This window comes from Orycteropus afer, unplaced genomic scaffold, assembly GCF_000298275.1.
Source record: "Orycteropus afer afer isolate SDZICR_OR568_19922 unplaced genomic scaffold, OryAfe1.0 scaffold00175, whole genome shotgun sequence".
NCBI lineage: Eukaryota > Metazoa > Chordata > Mammalia > Tubulidentata > Orycteropodidae > Orycteropus > Orycteropus afer.
In genome coordinates this window covers 2,825,249-2,845,620 of record NW_006921762.1, presented here as the reverse complement: position 1 = coordinate 2,845,620, position 20,372 = coordinate 2,825,249, and the positions used below count along the sequence as shown (strand labels likewise).

The following is a 20,372-nucleotide window of genomic DNA, read 5'->3' as shown; positions in this document are numbered from 1 at the left end:
TTTCATCATTTCTTCCATTTGCTTTAGCTAATTTCCATTCAACAGCAAGTTTCAGAGTCTCTTCTGACATCTATTTTGGTCTTTTCTTCCTTTTCTGTCTTTTGAATGACCTTTTGCTTTCTTCATGTATGATGTCCTTGATGTCATCCCACAGGTTGTCTGGTCTTTGGTAATTGGGATTCAATGCATCAAATCTGTTTTTCAGATGGTCTCTAAATTCAGGTAGGATATAATCAAAGTCATATTTTGCTTCTCATGGACTTGTTTTAATTGTCTTCAGCTTCAATTTGAACTTGCATATGAGCAATTGATGGTCTGTTCCACAGTCAGTTCTTGGCGTTGTTTTGACTGATGATATTGAGAGCTTCTCCATTGCGTCTTTCCACAGATGTTGTCAGTTTGATTCCTGTGTATTCCTTTGGTGAGGTCCATGTGTATAGTCACTGTTTACGTTGTTGAAAAAGGGTATTTGCAAGAAATAAGTCATTGGTCTTACAAAATTCTATGTATGTAATCTTTGGCATCATTTGTATCACCAAGGCCGTACTTTCTAAATACTGATGATTCTTTTTTATTTCCAAATTTCATGTTCCAGCCACCAGTAATAATTATTACATCTTTTTTTTTGTTAACTTTTATTGTGATTTGGGTGAAAGTTTACAGAGAAAATTCATTTTGCATAGAACAGTTCATACATATTTTGTCTCATGACATTGACTGCAATTCCCCACAATGTAACAGCTCTCTTTCCACTTCCTCCCTGTAGTTACCTCTTCCCTGTGTCCTTCCCTTCCATGTGCTCCTGCCCCCTCTCCCACCTTCCAGAGCTGTCTCCCTTGTGCAAACACTGCCCTTCTGTTCTCCTGTGATTGTAATCATTACACATTGATTGTATGTTTGGTTGATTTCAGACTGCAGAAGTTGGTAAAAATACTAAGTTTCTTCATCTTTGACTTAAGGGGTTCATGCATAAATTGCAATGATAGTAGTATTAACTGGTCTTCTTTGTAGACATATGGATATTATTTTTTCATTGACAGCATTGTACTTCAGGATGGATCTTGAAATATTGTTTTTGACGATGAATCTGACGCCATTCCTTTTCAGTTTGCCATTCCTAACATAGTAGATCATATGATTGTCTGATTCAGAATGGTTATTACCAGTCCATTTCAGCTCATTAATGCCTAGGATATCAATCTTTATGCATGCATTTCAATTTGGACAACTTTCAGTTTTCTTAAATTCATACTTCATACATTCCGTGTTCTAATTATTAATGTACATTTACAACTGTTTCTTCCCATTTTGAGTTGTGCTTCATCAGCAAATGAAGGTCCCAAAAGCTTTGCTCCATCCACGTCATTAAGGTCAGCTCTACTTTGAGGGGGCAGCTCTTCCCCAGTTGTATTTTTAGTGACTTCCAACATGAGGTGCTCATCTTCCTGCACTATATCAGATGATGTTTCATGGCTGTTCATAAAGTTTTCCTGTAATACATCAGACAGTGAGTGGTTCACTGCTTTTCATAAGGTTTTCCCCAGCCAATTTTTCAGAAGTGGATTGATTTGTCCTTCTTCTCAGTCTTAGTCTGGAATCTCCACTGAAACCTGTCCACTGTGGATGACACTGGTGGTATTTGAAATACTGATGTCATAGCCTCTAGCCTTACAGCCACATACAAGCTATCACAGTATGACAAACTGACAGGCGAGTAATGGCTTTCACCATTAGTATGATATTAAACAAACTAGCTGCCATCTAGTCAGTTCTGACTCGTGGTGACCTGACTCCACGTATTTCAGAGTAGAACTGTGCTTCATAGGTTTTTCAATGACTGTGGTCTTTTGGAAGTAGATTTCCAGGCCTTCCTTCCAAGGCACCTCTGGTGAATTTGAACCACCAACCTTTTGGTTAGTAGCCCAGAACTTATGTGTTTGCACCACCTAGGGATTCCTAAGCATGATAATTGTTATAAGTTTTTCATAATAACTCTATCCAATTAAGGAAGCTTCGTTTATTGTTTTCCTGGTTTATTTAAAGTTTTTTTTATCATGAATAAATGCTGAATTTTGTCACTTTTTCTGCATCAATTAATGTGATTATATGGCCTTTCTTCTTTAGTCTATTAATATGGTAGATTACATTGATTGATATTTGAATGTTGACCCAGCATTACATTCCCCAGATAAGCCTCATTGATTGTGATGTATTATATATAGAGAAAGAGGCCTAGTGGCACAATGGTTAAATACTTGGCTGCTAATTGAAGTGTTGGTAGTTCAAATTTACCCAGTGACTCCAAAGGAGAAAGACTTGGCGATCTACTCCCATAAAGATTTCAGCTCTAGGAAATCCTATGGGGGCAGTTCTGCTTTGTCACATGGGGTTGCTCTGAGTCAACAATTGACTTGGCAGGACCTAACAATAACATATGTATGTGTGTGTATGTATGTATTTACGTACACACATACATACATAGTTGGATTTCATTTGTGAACATTTGATTGAATATTTTTGTCTGTTTTTGAGGGATATTGGTCTGTGCTTTGCTTTTCTTGTAATGATTACTGTGGCTTTGGTAGCAAGGTAATGCTGGTCTCATGTAATGAGTTGAAAATACTGGTGTTTTTTTTTTTTTTTAAGTTTTCTAGAAGAGATTATTTTAGCATTGATGTTATTTTTTCTGTGAATAGTTGATAGAAGTTGTCATTGAAGCCTTTGGGGCCTGGAGTTTCTTTTTCTCAGAAATATTTTTCCCTTATTTTAACTTGCTGTATCATTATATTTGTTGTGGACAGTATGAAAGTATGTCTTGTTTTTAATGTAGTGTGATAGTCTTTGTCTTTAAATTGTTATATTTAGACCTTTTATATTTAATACAACTCTTGAGGTCTTTGAATTTAGGTCTACCATTTTATTATTTATTTTCTTATGTGTCCTCCAGTTCTGTGTTTCCTGTACTTCTTTGGATTATTTGAATTTTTTTAAATTCATTTTTACTGTATCTCTTTGCATGGTTCTTTTAGTGGTTGCTGTATGGATTGGGATCTTCATTTCTTGAGTATAATAGAAATGCAATAAAACTTTGGTTGGTTGAAACTTAATAATTTATCTTTCCATGGCTAGCTGTTTTTTTTTTTTCTACTTTTAGTTTTGTTGTTGTTGTTTTGTGCCATCGATCGGACCTGACTCATAGCGACCCCTCCTTGGGTTTCTGAGGCAGAATCACTATGGAAGTAGATTGCCCAACCTTCCTTCCCAGGAGTGGCTGATGGGTTTGAACCACCAGCCTTCTGGTTAGCAGTCAGCTGCCTTAGGCACTACCTACCAGAGCTCCTGACATTTTTTAGTTTTAGGTAAAAACTATTGCTTTCCATGAATTAGTTGATGGATGTAGCTGACATTTATTTATGTTAGTACAAAGTAGTCAGTTCTAAGAATCTAGCATTGTTGGTATCCCTTGGTATTCACCCAAGATTGCTCCCAGGAACCTCCTGGATACCAAAATCTCTGAATGTTCAAGTCCCTTATATAAAGTGGTTTGAACCGCCAACCATCTAGTTAGCAGTTGTGGTAGTTAAGTTTGTGTTTCAACTTGGCTGGGCCTTGTTGAGTGGCTGGCTGGACAGCTGAATGTAGTATTCCCCATGATGAGACTGGTAACAACTCCTTGGTAGGATCTACCACAAGCAGCTGAGTAGCTGCCTTAGGGATGTGATCTGCTTCCTATATGTAAGGAGAAGCTTTGGGGAATGGTCTCTAGCTTATGGCATGCTTGAAGCCTGCATGTAGCCATGTTGTTCAGCAGCCTGGCATGCTCAGCCGATTTTGGGACTTTCAATGGACTTGAATGAATGGCCTGCCATGTGGTAACATCTGGACTGTGCCTTTTTACTTGTCAACCTTAGGCTTCTCAGTCTCAGCAGGCAGCAGCTGACTGAGTGAAAAGCCTCTAGCTTTAGTGGGCTGGGAGCAGAAGGCAGAGCTGAAGCCCCAGGTTGAGGGGCTTTCACCCAGCCCCTAGAGCCTAGCACCTTGAACTTAGACTTAAAGCCTCCAAACTAAGAGAATAAACTCCTGTTTGTTCAAGCCATCCCATTTGTGGTATATGCCTGTCAGAGTGGCCCTAAGTAACCAAAACAGCAGTCAAATGCCTTAGGCATCATACCATGAGAGTTCCTTAAAATGGTGTAGTATTTGCATATAGTGTATGCATATCCTCTTTTTTTAATGCATATCCTCTTATATACTTCAAATCATCTCTAGATTACTTATAATTTGTAATATAGTGTAAATTCTGTGTGAATAGCATGTTAACGCTCCTGTTGGCCTTTGAGGGATTGCTTTGATCACTTAATTTTTTCCCCACCCCAAATATTTTCAATACGTGGTTGGTTGAATCTGTGGACATGGAACCCGCAGGTACTGAGGGCTGAGGTACTTGCTTACCTGTCTGACTGAAAACCTGTGGTGACACATGTTTTTCTGATAAAAGTAAATTTTCTTCCCACATGGTCAGTATATTTTACTGTATTGGTTAAAACAATACCAGAGGAGCCATACATTTATATTTAAAATATCTTGTGAAGAAAAATATACTTTAAAAGTTATTTTTTTCAACTTCAGACATGTTGCCTATCAAAATGACCATTGAAATATTGAATGATTGAAAAATGAACCATTGAAATGTAGTCTTTGAAAGTTCTTCAGTTTTCTAATATTAAAACACATTTTTTGTCTTTCTCAGTCTGAGGGAAAAGGCCATACCAATGCTGGAGATGCAATATATGAGGTGGTGAGTCTACAGCGAGAGTCTGAGAAGGAGGAACCAATCACTCCTACTAGTGGAGGGGGGCCAATGTCACCCCAGGAGGATGAACCAGAAGAGGGTAAGAAATTCGACTTACTTATTCCTCTTTCTTTATATAACTGCTTATAATCTTCAAAGATGTCTTTGTGTGCATCTGTGTGTGTGGTTTGTGTGCGCAAGGAGGGTAGTTATACCTAGTTACTTCCACCTGTAGGCTAGATTTGGTTCCACAGCACACAGAAGAGAATCTAGTTAATCTGGTTCCTTGGTTACATGGCTCCCAGTACCACTTACAGAGTTATTTAAATTTGACAGCGCCACTTTGCTCTTTTTGCTGCCTATTTTAATTCATTGAAGTATTTTTGAAGTGTTTAATGAGAAATTTCACATTCTCTTGAGTGTTGTTTAGAATTTTTTTAGTGATATGTTATGGTGGTCATGTTTTTGTGTCAACTTTGCTAGGCCTGGTTGAGTGGCTGGGCAGCTAGATGTAGTATTCCCCATAATGAGACTGGTAGTCAACTCCATGGTGGAATCTACTGTGAGCAGCTGAGTAGCTGCCTTTGAGTATGTGGTCTACTTCCTGTATATAAGCAGGCGCTTTGGGAATGGTCTCTAGCTTATGGCACGTTTGGACCCTGCATGTAGCCGTGTCGTTGTTCAGCAGCCTGCCATGCTCTGCCGAACCTGGGACTTACAATGGACTTGAATTAATGGCCTGCCGTGTGGTTTGGTAACATCGGACTGTGCCTTTTTACTTTGGGCTTCTCAGCCTCAGCAGCCAGTAGCTGTCTGAGTGAAAAAACGCCTCTAGCTCCAGTGGGCTGGGAGCAGGAGGCAGAGCTGGACCCCAAGTTTGAGGGGCTTTCACCCAGCCCCTAGGGCTTGGCACTTTTAACTTGGACTTAAAGTCTCCAAACTGTAAGAGAATAAACTCATGTTTGTTAAGGCCATCCCATTTGTGGTATATTCTCGTCAGAGTGGCACTAGGTAACCAGAACAGAATTTGTTACCGAGAGAGTGGGGTGCTGCTCTGACAGATACCTAAAATGTGGAAACAGGAGTGGAGTGCATCCTTGACCTGAGACCCTGGCAGAGAGACCCTAGCATATGGCATGACAGATGGCAGGAGCAGAGCAAGAGATCAGCATGAAAGACGGCAGAAGCAGAGCCCAGAGACTGGCATGAGAGACGGCAGGAGCAGAGCTGAGAGAACCAGCATGAGACAGCAACAGCCTTACCTGCCTTCAGAGGAGAAAGCTTGAAGCCTTTGGTTAGGTGGCTTACTGGTGGAGTGGGTTGCCTTTGGGCATTAACTGGTGGAAGAGACTGGCATGAGATGGAGTAGCAGGTTGGCTGGCCCATGGATTAAGAAAGCTGAGTGCTTTTTTGGGGGGCACGAAGATTTCTGGCAGAGTGGGTTGCCCTTTGGCATTAATCAGCAAAAGTGGAGAGACCAAGGAAACAGAAGCAGAGCTGCCTCAGCTTGAAAGGGTAGGACCATGGCCTTTGGGGGGTGGAACCACCACAGCCCCTTAGATTTCAGAGCCAATTTGGTTCTGGAATGTGGGGCTGCTTATTCATGTGAGCCAGTGGGACGGAGCCATAGACACTGCCCAAGAGTGAGGGGGCGGGGCTGCCATGCCCAAGAGGCCCATTGGGGCCCCACCAGGCCAAGGGGGTGACATCACCACTCAGGAACTAGAGGACTGGAGCCACCCAGTGGAGGAGACCTGTACAGATACCACCCATTGAAGATCTGTACAGGTGCCAAGTTGACAAGGGGTGGAATTGTGGTGATTATGTTTTTGTGTCAACTTGGCTGGGCCTGGTTGAGTGGCTGGGCAGCTGGATGTAGTATTCCCCTTGATGAGACTGGTAATCAACACCATGGTGGAATCTACTGTGAGCAGCTGGGTAGCTGCCTTTGGATATGTGGTCTGCTTCCTGTATATGAGCAGGAGCTTTGGGAATGGTCTCTAGCTTGTGGCACGCTTGGACCCTGCATGTAGCTGTGTCGTTGTTCAGCAGCCTGCCATGCTTTGCCGAACCTGGAACTTACAATGACTTGAGTTAATGACCTGCCATACGGTTTGGTAACATCGGACTGTGCCTTTTTACTTATCAGCCTTGGGCTTCTCAGCCTCAGCAGCCAGCAGCTATCTGAAGAAAAGCCTCTAGCTCTAGTGGGCTGAGAGCAGGAGGCAGAGCTGGACTCCAAGTTTGAGGGGCTTTCACCCACCCCTAGGGCTTGGCACTTTGAGCTTGGACTTAAAGCCTTCAAATTGTAAGAATAAACTCCTCTTTGTTAAGGGCATCCCATTTGTGGTATATTCTTGTCAGAGCAGCACTACGTAACCAAAACATATGTCTTGTCCTAGTTTCATTTGACATTATTTAGTTCTGAATTGTCTTTTTGTTTTTTCAAAAAGAAAGATTACCTGCTACTTACTTTTTTGAAATAACGTGATATTTGCTCTGTTCATGCCATGAATGCTGCTAAGAGATGGTAACCAGTCTCATAGGAATCACACAGCATTTGGCTCTGTGCTCAATACTCCTTTTCTAGAAACTAGAGTTAAATGGGAGATCTTTACTTTAAGCCCTTATATTATCTGCTTGGAGTCACTGGGTGGTGCAAAGGATAAATGTGCTCAGCTGTTAATCAAAAGGTTGGAAGTTCAAGGCCACCAAGGTGTACCTCAGAAGAAAGGCTACTTCTGAAAAATCTGCCGTAGAAAATTCTGTGGTGTACAGTTCTATTCTGATACACATAGGGTCACCATGAGTCAAAGTCAACTTGATGGCAACTTTTTTTCCTCCCCTTCAATATTTGTTTCTAGTCTAGCAGTTACTGAAAGTAAATTTCTGAATTTATGTTGTCTTTGAAAAAAGCATCTTAGAATTCTCGGTCCTTATAGAAAATCATTGTTGTTTTGATTGTCATAAAAATAATAGTAACTAATATTTATCGGGAATGCCTAGGTGGTGCAAATGGTTAATACACTTGGCTGCTAACTGAAAGGTTGAAGGTTCAGGTCTACCCAGAGGTGCCTCAGAAGAAAGGCCTGGCTGTCTACTTTAAAAAAATCAGCCGCTGAAAACTCTGTGAAACACGTTCTGCTCTGACACACACGGATTGCCATGAGTTGGAATCAACTTGATGCTTTTTTTTTTAAAACTATTTCTTGAACACTTGAGGAGCCCTGGTGGAACAGTGGTTAAGCATTTAGCTGCTAACCAAAAGGTTGATGGTTTGAACCCACCAGTTGCTCCAGGAGAGAGCGATGTGGCAGACTACTTCCATAAAGATTTACTGCCTTGGAAACATGATGGGACAGTTCTTTTTCCTACAGGTTTGCTATGAGTCAAAATCAACTTGGCAGCAGTGGTTTTTTGTTTGTTTGTTTGTTTTTGTTGTTCAGTGCTTATTCTGTGCTAGGCATCATTCTGTGCATTTCCAATATGTTGGCTCATTTAATTCTTATCTTTTATTTATTTATTTATTTTAATGTATGTGGCTAATTTTGTAGCACCAGTGCATATCTAAGATTATCTTCAGCCAAATCTGTCCTTGGTTTAGGGTGTATTCCTGTTCACCTACCTCCACCTGCTCTTCTCACCTGTCTATGAATTAATCTGTAACCTGGTATTTAGTGCTAGTGATGCTGCAGTGTTGTACTTGTCATAGTGTTTGCCTCTGTTGTCTATATCTTTTATGTATATTTTGATGTCTTTCCCTTCCTCATTGTCACCATGCTGGTCACAGACTCTTTCCATACTGTTGCTCCCCTCACTCAAATCAACATGTGACCCCCAAATAGTCTGAGATTTTCCCTCTTACAATCTTATGAATACTCTTATTTATTTGGCGTCAGGGATAAGAAACTAAAGAAGAGAGAGGATAAGTGACTTGCTTAAAAACATTTAGTTGGAAGTAAGAAAGCTGAGACTGTACTCAGGCCTCTTCAATACCACATTATCCTGCCATGTTAGCCAAATGACTAAAATACCTAAACAACTCAGTTTAAAAAAATTAGGTAAAATTCACCTAACGTAAAAGTAACCCTTTTAAAGTGTACAATTCAGTGACATTTACTACACTCACAATAGAAGTATTGTGCATCACCTCTATCTAGTTCCAAAACATTTACATCACCTAAAGAGGAAACTGCACAGCCACTGAACAGTTACTCCTCATTCTCCTTGCCTGTCTCAGCCCCTGGCAATCAGTAATCTGCTTTCTGTCTCTCTGGATTTATCTATTATGGAGATTTCCTATAAATGAAATCATACAAAATGTTACCTTTGGATGACTTTTTTCACTCAGCATAACTTAGCATAGTTACCTAATCACCTAGTATAGTTTTCAAAGTTCATCCATGTTATAGCATATTACCAGTATTTCATTCCTTTTTATGGCTGGATGATAATATTCTGTTGTATGAATATACCACATTTTATTTATCCATTTATCACTTGATAGACATTTGAATTGTTTTCATTCATTGGCTATTATGATTAGGGATGATATGAATGTTCATGTACATGTATTTCTTTGAATACCTATTTTCAGTGCTTTTGGGTATCTACCTAGGATTGGTATTGCTGGGTTATATGGTAGATGCAAAAAAGGCCAGGAAATGGCATCCTCTGACTTCCTCTGACTTCATGAAGGGAAGAGAGAATCACCATCAGCAATACCAGCCCAAGGCTGATTCTTACAAGGTCAGACATGCTGCCATCCTCCAACCAATTCTGACAACAGCTGCTGGGTTCAATTGCAGTGGCCGCACAGAACTCATACACAATACTCATGATGATGGAGTATATTAGGGAAGTAACAGGTTACGATTCAGATTCAGGAATGCTCAGGGTGCAATTCTTCGATCAGGACAGCCTCCCCTTGACTATACCCACAGGTGTGCCTCTGTTTATCCCTCAGCTTCTCAGCCTGGCCTTTCCCTTGCTTGGGCAAGTGTTAAAAAGCTCTTTCAACTCTGCTGATGGTTTCACCCCACTTCCACCAGCAAGCCTTCTTCCTGAAGGCACTTGGCTTTCTCTCTGGGCCAGCAAGGCCACTGCTCTGTCTCATGCAGTTGGTTTTGTGGCCTCTGCTGCCACCGTCTTTCTGCCATCTCTCTGCCAAGGAGGTCCAGTGCAGGGATCTCAAGTCCAAGGATGTGCTACACTCCTGGTTTCTCTTCTGTCTTAATGGCAGTGAGATCCCCATTTTCTGTCTCTGGGATGGCTCATTTTAAGCCTAGTGAGATAGCAAAACTGACCAATCCTCACATTTTAAGGTTTCATATACCTTATTTGTACCATGTACCTTATTGGAATTATTATTAGCAAGCTATCCAATCCCCTTGGTGGGCCACAATGCCTTATATTTGCATATTTCCATCCAGTCATCTGGTAGAAGTCACAAAGATCATGGCTAGAAGAGCCATATTAAGTAAATCACTGCACCACAGTAGTGAGTTAGGCCTGACTCATAGCAACCCCTCCTTGGGTTTCCAAGGCGGTATCACTATGGAAGTAGATTGCTCAAACTTCCTTCCAAGAAGTGGCTGGTGGGTTTGAACCATGAGCCTTCTGGTTAGCAGTCAGATGCCTTAGGCTTTATTAGCAGTTAAATGCTTTAGGCATTCCACCACCAGAGCTCCCTTAACTATTTGAGGAGCCATCAACTTACTTTCCACAATGGCTACACTATTTTACATTCTCACTAGCATTGTTCCAATTTCTTTACATCCTTGTTAAATTCTGATTTTTTAAAATAGCCATTTTAATGGGTGTAAAGTGGTACCTTTTTGTAGTCTTGATTTGTACATAGTGCCTAAGGCACTTGACTGCTAACCAGAAGGCTGGCAGTTCAAACCCACCAGCCACTCCTCTGAAGAAAGGTTGGGCAATCTACTTCCCTTGTGAAACTGCCTCAGCCATCCAAGGAGGGGTTGCTATGAGTTGGTCCGACTCGACAGCACATAACAACAACAACAACAACAACGACCAAATGATGCTGAGGTTCTTTTTATGTACTTATTGAGTACTTGTATATCTTCTTTGGAGAAATGTTTATTCAATTCCTTTGTTCATTTTTAAATTGATTTGTTTGTTGCAAAAACGGCAAGGAGGTCACATGTTCTGACCTCCTCTAATCCCACAAGAGGAAGACAGGATTACCAGCAGTAACCCAAGGCCTATCACTGCAAGGCCAGATATGCTGCCTCCCTCCAGCCCTTTCACCAACCGTTCCCCCCAAAGCACCCACCACCTCTCCCCTGGGTTCGATAATTCGCTGCAGTGGCCACACAGAACTCACGGATTACGGGGTTTATTAGGGAAGCACCAGGCTACAACTCAAGTTCAGGAAGAACGCTCAGTTTCTCTCCCAGCCCACCGTCCCTCAGCCGATAGTCTCTCACAGTCTCTTTCCCAGCAGTGCTGGTCCCTCGGTGTCTCACTCAGCAATGCGTGTCTCTTGCGTCTCTTTCCCAGCAGCATGTGTCTCTTTCAGCAGCACGTCTTCCTCCACCAGCAGTCAGAGAGTTCCGCCTCCAGGAGGCCTCCTCTTGAGCCCGGCAGGGTGGTCAAACTAGCCAATTATAGCATCAGAACTCTAAGCACCTGAGAGAGAGTGGGCACCTCCCAGAACATTGTTTTGTGCCACGCCCAACAGAAATACTCCAGGTGGACACCTTCAGCAATCAGGACCTCCTCAGTTGCTCATAGCAAATCCCACCTTGGAGTTTACAAAGACTTATGGGTAGAAAATCCACACAAAGTAATTTACTACACTGCGTTTGTCTTTTTACAGAGTTATAGGAGTTCATTATACATCCTGGATATTAAGCCCTTATCAAATACATAATTTGCAAATATTTTTTCCCATTCTCTGGGTTGTCTTTTCACTTTCTTGATAGTTTCTTTCTTGTTTAATAATTTATTATTTTTTGTTGTTAAGGATATTCAAGGCAGAACATAGACCAATTTAATAATTTCTACATGTACAGTATAGGGACACTGATAATTATCTTCAAATTGTGCAACAGTTCTCACCCTCCTTTTCAAAATTGTACCTCACCATGAACATAAACTTACTGCTTGCTGAGTTTCCTATCTAATCTTTCAAGTTGCTATTGTCAGTTTGATCCCATAGAGATAGTTCTTAAAAAAAGCACAGTGCTCAAGGCAGAAAGGTAGACATTCTTTACTAGTTAAGCTAAAGTATTAATTTGGTTTTAAGAAGACTTCAGGGGATACTTTTGGTTTAAGGCTTAAAGTTTGAAAATAATCTCAGGATATTAGTTCAGTGTTCATGGATTGGAAGACTTCCATATTGTTAAGATATCAATGATACTCAAAGCGATCTATAGATTCAGTGCAATCCCAATTACAGTTCCAACAGACTTCTTTACAGAAATGAAAAAAGCAATCCTCAGCTTTACATGGAATGGCAAGAGGTCCTGGATAGCTAAAGCAATATTGCTTTAAAAACACGTCCTGGTTTTAAAACATAAACAGCTACAATAGTCAAAACAGCCTGGTTTTGAAGCACAGTTTTTAATTCTGATGAAGTACATTTCATCTTTTTCCTTTTGTTGCTTGTACTTTTGGTACATTATCTAAGAATCCATTGCCAAATTTGAAGTTATGAATGTTTACTCCTGTGTTTTCTTCTAAGAGTTGTAAAGCTCTTATATTTAGATCTTTTATTTATTTTGAATTAATATTTATATATGACTTGATTCAGGAGTCTACCATATTTTCACATGTGGCTATTCAGTTGTCCCAGCTCCATTTGCTGAAGTTTGAGTCCTCCAGCTCAGTTTTCTTCTTCAAGATTGGTTTGGCTATTCGATGTGCTTGGTAGTTCATGTGAATCTTAGGGTCAGTAATGGAAAACATATTTGCAAAAAAGGTCACTGGAATTTTGATAGGGATTTTGTTGAAATTGTAGGTTTCTCTGTGTATTATTGACATTTAATAATAGTCTTCTAATCTGTGAACACAGGATGTTTTTTCATTTATTTAAATCTTTGATTTCTTTTGGCAATGTTTTGAGCAATTCATTTTTCCCTTTTTTTTTCACAATTTGCTTCATTATAAAAAATAATTAAGGTCTTCTTGCAAAAAAAAAAAAAAAAAGGATTGCATTGGACACATACATTTTTCTTCCAATGATTTTAACCTTCCAATCATGAAAACTGGCTACGTGAAGTCTTGTAGCATTTCTTAAATTAACAGAATTATGTAAGAAAACTTTCCCCTCTTACAATGTTTAAAAAATCTGTGTTTTAAGAAAGGAGCTCTGTTGGCACAGTGGGTAAGGTATTTTGTTGCTAACCATTAGGTTAGCAGTCTACCCCACCAGCTGCTCCATGGGAGAAAGATGAGGCAAGGTACTTCCATAAAGATTTACAGCCTTGGAAACCCGAAGGGAAAACTCTACCTTACCAAAATACCGTGGACTGCCAGAAGAGAAAAAAAGTCTGTCCTGGAAGAAGTGCAGTCAGAATGCTTCTTAGAAATGAGGATGGTCAGACTTTGTTTCATCTACTTTGATCATATTGTCAGAGGGACCAGTCCCTGGAGTAGGACATCATGCTTGGTAGAGGGTGAGTGAAAATGAGGAAAACCCTCAATGAGATGGATTGACACATTGGCTGCAGTGATGGGCTCAAGCATAGCAAGGATTGTGAGGATGACTCAGGACCTGGCAATATTTCATTCTGTTGTAGATAGGGTTGCTATGCATTAGAGCCAACTCAGCAGCCCCTAATAACACCACCACCACCACCACTCCACCAAAAGCGATAAACCAACAAGAAAAAGAAAGATAATGAAGCTGCCCAACAAAACAATGCTACCTGACTACAGTCACAGAAAATGACACAGGATATACTACATAACAGAAGGAGGTGTCATTTTTTATACATCTCCATTTTTTATACTATGTGAGTAACCATCATTGAACATGCTTTGTGCCAAAATAAAACATCACTTCAACATATGTCAGATCTCACTAGAGATGGTGCATGTAGTAGAAATTGCAAATTTTCCAGCAGTATTTTCTTCACATAAGCACTATCAAAGCAGCAGCTTTTTTTGTAAATTATAAGGTCATTTCTTTACAACTTAGTCACTCCTTGTTTTATTTGGGCTATGTTCTTTAAATCAAATTACTAGTTTTCCCTTCAACAGAATGTTTGTGCATCACTTGTCTGCCCCATAAAAATTGAAAGGAAGAAGTATAATTAAATTGAAAGATAGTTTGTGCTTTACATGCAAAAGTGCATCCTAAAGAAAATCCCATTAATCTCAAACTTACCTGAATGCTGTGGCTTTATAAAAATGCATTTTTCTTAGGTGTCTATAAGGAAGCCTTCATAATGAATAGCACCCTGGGAGAAAAAGAAAACAAAAAACATATTCAATATCGTGCCTGTGGCAAATAAACTATTAGAGGAAACAAAAATCAAAGGCGTAACCAATGGCAACAATGTTTTTAAATCTGGATAACTTTTTGTGTATTGTTCCAAAATTATTTAATGTAAACTCCAGTTTCTAAATATAAAAATTTCTAATTTTAATAAATTCTGTCATATACTATGTTGTCTGAATTCAGTTATCTTTTGAATAAAGCTACTTTTCTCCACCACATTTTATCTGAGAACACTGATCAAAGTAAAGGAAGGATTTAGAATTTTCTTAGAAATGAATCAGACTTAAGTTAAAAAAAGGGCTCAACTCAGAAGAGTTCTATAGCATAAAGTGCTAAAGAGTTTCACAGAATTTTAGTTTGTTCACTTTATTAAAATACAATCTAAGACCAAACCAAACCCACTGCTATTGAGCCAGTTCCAATTCCTGGTTGATCCCCATTGAGTTTCCAAGGCTATAAATCTTTATGGAAGTATATTGCCTCATCTTCCTCCTATGGAGCAGCTGGTGGGTTTGAACTGCTGACCTAATGGTTAGCAACAAAATGTCTTGCCCATTGTGCCACCAGAGCTCCTTTCTTAAAATACAGACTTCTTAAATATTGTACGAGGGGCAAGTTTTATTTCATAATTCTGGTAATTTAAGAAATGCTACATGACTTCACGTAGCCAGTTTTCATGATTGGAAATGGTATGATGTCAACACATAGGTTGAACTGAACTCATCACCTGTTCAGCAGGAGAACTATCAATGACATCTGAAGGCAGCACTGGGTCTCTAGAATAAAGTAATGGCTACTATCCCACAAAATATTTAGCATAATCTTAATGGACTGGCTAGATACCTCTTCATTACATTTTATCATAAACTTTGATTATGCACAATGAGGTTAATGTTATTTTATGGCTAAAGTTATTTTGTATAAATCAATTGTATCAGTATCTTTTTCTCAAGCTATGAGCAAGAACTAAGGACATATAGTTTGTAGGCTTACTCTTCCATTGACTGCCAGCTGTTTCCCTGACACAAACATGTATGACTTAGCAATAAAAAGACTTGATATAAGGGATATGAGTGTATGAGCTCTGGCGAGTTAAACCAATAGAACCATAACTACCATTGAACTGTAGCTATTTCCCTACCACAGATAGGTTTAAAGACTCGCTGACTTAACAATCCAATCTTATGTCTATATTTTTGTCCAAACTTCTATTATCATATGTACTGGCAGCTAAAAATGTTAAATTACATTCATGCTTATACTAACATTGCATACAACAACGCTGCTCACACTGATGCCCCAAGTGGGCCTGATTTGCTCCAAGGGCATTTCTGGTTTGGCAGATGCCTGCAGCTTCTTCTTTTCATTGGTCATGTAGGAGTTTGGGCAGCTATGACATATACCATATGTACACGCTTTGTGGTTAGAGTAACAAGGATAGTGTTGGCTGTGGCTTGTAAGGACACTTGGATTTTGAGTAGCATGCCCACATTTATACCCTTTCTTTTCCTGTTTTTTTTTTTTTAAAAAAAAACAGTAAACAGGTATACTTCCAGGTATAAAATGATGACTAGGAATCTTTTCATTTACTGCTTTGTCTTTTTTCTTTTTTAAATACTTGTCTTGAATTTAGAGTAAGATTTCATGGATCCATGTTCTTTACTCTTTTTCTTGCTTTTAGTAGATAAAAATATAGTTTTGCTGATTTGGAGCATCATCCTTTCATTGGAAACAGTTGCCACGGTTGCAGAGAGAATTTACTGTCTCGTTTCACTGCCACCAGAAAGGATACACCCCATGTTGAGCCTAAGATAATAGTAGAAATTGGAAGTGACTGAATGTTCTCATTGTCATTTCTGATTTGGATTGTTTTCTACTCAATTTTGGTACCTTTGGAGTTTCTGCTATAAAAAATAACTTATGAAGTACAGGAATGGTTGGCATGAAAACATTATGACTAAGAGACTAGAAATAAAGCTACAGAAAAAGTAGTCCTTTGGGTACAGTAACATCTATGTTTAGCTGCAAATTGAGACAACAAACCTCTCTATTACATGAAACCATTTTTAAGCTGTGGACTATTCTCAACACTCAGTAATAGACTGTCACCAGGTTTTATATCACCACTGAAACTGCAGATATCAATGGCTGTGGTACATAAGTGGCTACCATGCCCAGACAGGTGGCAGGCTTTCAGCTAGAGCCTCACTTTTTATGTCAACATTGTAATATAAATCAGTAGTGTTTGAATGTTAAGATAAGGGAAGATTTTTATCATATGTGTCTATTGAAAGTCCATAAGGTTAAGGTGAATGTGTCAAACACACAAATAAAGAATGAATTTGAAAATTTTTGTATCCTGAAAAAACAATGTTCCATCATTAAGCAAAGCCAACATATCAGAACAACAGTTGACCTTTATTATAGCCCATGTCAATGTAGTCTGGATTATATTTGCATAGTTTGTTCATGTAGTTTACTGGGATACTTAACTCCTCGTTTTTCTTAAGTTGCTCATCGTCTTTGTACCAGCTACAAGAAAGTTTCATCACCATTCCTTTATAAGTTTTATAGACACAGTGTTGGCAGGTAGAGTTGGTGGGTGCAATAGCATTTTATAACAAATATATGCAAATACAGTACCAGAGGGACGTGACTGTTAAACTAATTACATGATTTTTCTAGCCTGATGGGGGTTTGCTTCTACAGTGAAAGACTCTGATGAGATTCTGATGGTCTCTTAACAGTCATTTGGCTTTCTAGATGGAACCTAGCTTACATGGGTTTTTGTTTCCCATTTGATTAAGTGTATGATAAAGAAGAAATTTCCCTAAATTGTGTGTGACTAATACTTTCTATGCCTTCGGCTCTCTTACTTCTTAGACTGTCACATTTCAAACCTTTTGTATTCACCAGGTCATTACATTCTTTCCTGATGTTGCCGTATTTTCCATTGTCAACCCAAGATACATTGGGCTATCTGTTGGTTCCTCTGTGGTTATCTAGTCAGTACAGTCTCCTTCTTCATGCCTTCATTTTGCTTCATTTGTCCTCTAGACACCCATCTTCGATCAGTCTTTGACTTCTTTTCCAGTAGATAAGTCACCCATTTGCAGTCTCTTCTTTCAGTAATCTCACTCTTCAAAACAGGACATTTTGACTAATTTTGTCTAACCATTTTGAAGTGGGTATTTTGATACAGGAGAACAAGTTAAGAAAGCAACTTTACAAAGTTATTATTAATATACTTATGTAACTACTTCAAAGATACTACTGTTCATTGCTTTTCAACACATTTCCATTTGTGAAAACACTACCAGAATGATGATATAGAACATTTCCATCATCTCAAAAAGTTCTCTTGTGCCCATTTATAGTCAAATTTACAGCCACCTCACCTGTGGCATTGAATGTCCCCTTACCTGTTTTCTGTCACCATAATTTTGCCATTTTATATGAATGGACTTACACAGTACACAATTATTTTTCATCTGGCTTATTTCACATAGCATAATGCTTTTGAGGTTTATACATGCTGTTAATTATGTCAGTAATCTTTTTTTTTTTTTAATTGGGGAGTAGTAATTTATTGTATAGAAATGCCACAATTTGTTTATTCAATCACAAGTTAACAGATCTGGATGGGGAGAGGAAGATGGCATCGTACCGTTAACCCACCCGCTTGATCCCTCTTCCAACTTAGACCCTGAGTAACTAGATAAAGCAGATACAAATAATGATACTAGAGTTAGGAACAATGGAGGGGAAGATAAAGTATTAGATTTAGTGAAGGTGGAGAGAAAGAACAGATTAAACAACTGGGAAAAATAAATGAACCCTCCTAGCCGACGGAGATGGAGATGGATAGGACTTATTAGAAATACAAAAGAGGCTGGTGGAGGGAAAGAGAGAGAAAAAAAAAAAAAAAAAAAAACCTGTAAACATCATGGAACCCACAGGCATTGGGGACTCAGAATAACCACACTGGGAGTTTTTTGTGATAACCTTGGGCTCTGAGTGAGTACGATAACCTTACTGGGAAATGGATCAAGACCACCATTGGCTTGGGCTTCTGCGGAGTCCAGAAGGAGTGGGGGAAAGGGAGAAACTCCTTTTGAGTAGATGGAGCCTCAGAGCAAGTGCACAGAAGTGGGCTGGGGTTCAACTCTTCTATAACCCCTTTTAGCACAGAGTGAACTGGGGTGCTGAGTTTTTGTGGCTTCTTGATCCAAGCAGAAGGTGGTGGGCCTCTATCCAGTGGGGTCTCTGTTGGTTTCGAACTGTGGGTCTTTGATTGACAATAGGACATCATCATAGAAGACATCTCAGAAGGACACAAACTATCCTTCCTGTGCCTGCATTACTGACTGAATTATCTCTCCCCAAATGTAGAAGGCTCCTTCTACCTTTCTATCCAGGGGCTCATGTCTGGCACCCCCCCTTTTTTTTCTCTTCCTTTTCTCCCCTGTCTCATCCAATATAAGGAACATATTAAACCTCCACCAGGCAACAGGAGCTATTACACTGAATACCTCACCCAATAGACAGGTAACACCAGTAGCTACTGTGCCACAGAATCAATAACAGATGGTGGACCACACCTGTTCGTCCCAACTCAAAACCCTCTTCATGATGAACAGAGACCTGTACCCACATCCCCACCAATGATTCCACCAGTGCAGAGAGACCTGGCGAGTGACCCAGTATACCTGAGTTAATAGCCAAAGAAGTACACCTTTTCCACATTCTCAGATATAGTAAAACACAAAATCAGGGTGAAACAAATCAATACATAACTAACAATTAAAGACAAGAACTTCAAAATGTCTAGGAAACAACACACAACCTCCAATCAAACAAAAAACAGGACAAGACAATGCAAGTAAAAGCCCAGGCTAAAGAAGTGTCTATCATGGAAGAGTAATAAGCAATAGAACTATCTGAGAAGAAATTCATATATATGTATGGCTCTCCAAGAGCTCAAGGAAACAATAAACAGAAACAATGAGAAGGCAGAGAGTACCCTGGAAGAATTCAGGAAAATCATTCAAGAATAAAATAACAAGATAAATACACAATTAGAACTCATGCAAAAACAGCAATTAGAAATTCAGAAGATGAACACTAAATTACAGAGACAGACAACACCATGGAAGAACAAAAGAGTAGACTAGAACTGGCTGAAGAATGCATTTCCCAACTAGAAGACAAATCCCTTGACACCAGCCTGTATGAAGAAAAATCGGAACAAAGATTGAAGAGAAATGAAGAGAACCTAAGAGTTACATGGGATGACATGAAAAGAAACAAAAAATGCCTGATTGGAATACCAGTACAAGAGGAGGCAAGGAAAAACAAAACAAAACAAAAAAACAGTGAAAAAATTGTGGAAGATTTGCAAACAGAAAAATTCCCCCACATCATGAGGGAAATATAGATATTCATTCAAGAAGCTTAATGAACCCCATACAAGATAGATCCCAAGAGAAAGTCACCAAGATATATCATAATCAAACTCTCCAAAATCAAAGACAAAGAATCTTCGGAGCAGCTCGGGAAAAATGAAATGTTACCTACAGTGGACAACCAATAAGACTAAGGGCTGATTTCCCAGCAGAAACAATGCAGGCAAGCAAGCAATGGGCTAGCATATATAAAACCTTGAAGGAAAAGAGCTTCCAATCAAGAATTATATATCTAGCCAACTTGTCCCTCAAATATGAGGGTGAAATCAAGACATTTTCAGACAAACAGAAGTTAAGGGGATTTATGAAAACCAGACCAACCTTACAATGAATGCTACAGGGAATCCTTCCAATAGAGAACCCACAGCAGAGAAGAACAAATTAAAATCAAGACACTTGACACCACATAGAAACCAAACCAGAAATAGATGCTCAAAATAAGCTCATGAAATAATGTACACAAGGGATTCAGTCTGCAGACAACACCAGCAACAAAGCATATAGATGGAATAAAAGTTTTAATTACAAAATATCCAAATGGAGAAGAAGACAGGATGATGTCTCTATAGAACTGACTGTTTCAAACTAAGGGAGACAAGAATTTACTTCAAGGTAACCACAGGAAAATTAACAATTCTCCTAA

General features: G+C 39.3%; 1 protein-coding gene and 1 pseudogene across 1 annotated transcript in view; one reads left to right on the top strand and one right to left on the bottom strand.

The window, feature by feature from the left end:
• Positions 1 to 20,372, top strand: part of RABGAP1L (RAB GTPase activating protein 1 like) — a 920,113-nt gene that overhangs the window by 109,012 nt on the left and 790,729 nt on the right. Inside the window, exon 10 of the mRNA XM_007947094.2 lies at positions 4,751 to 4,892. Within this exon, the coding sequence (XP_007945285.1) occupies positions 4,751 to 4,892 (142 nt within the window). The remainder of the gene's footprint in view (positions 1 to 4,750; positions 4,893 to 20,372) is intronic.
• Positions 15,433 to 16,897, bottom strand: LOC103202286 (annotated as a pseudogene).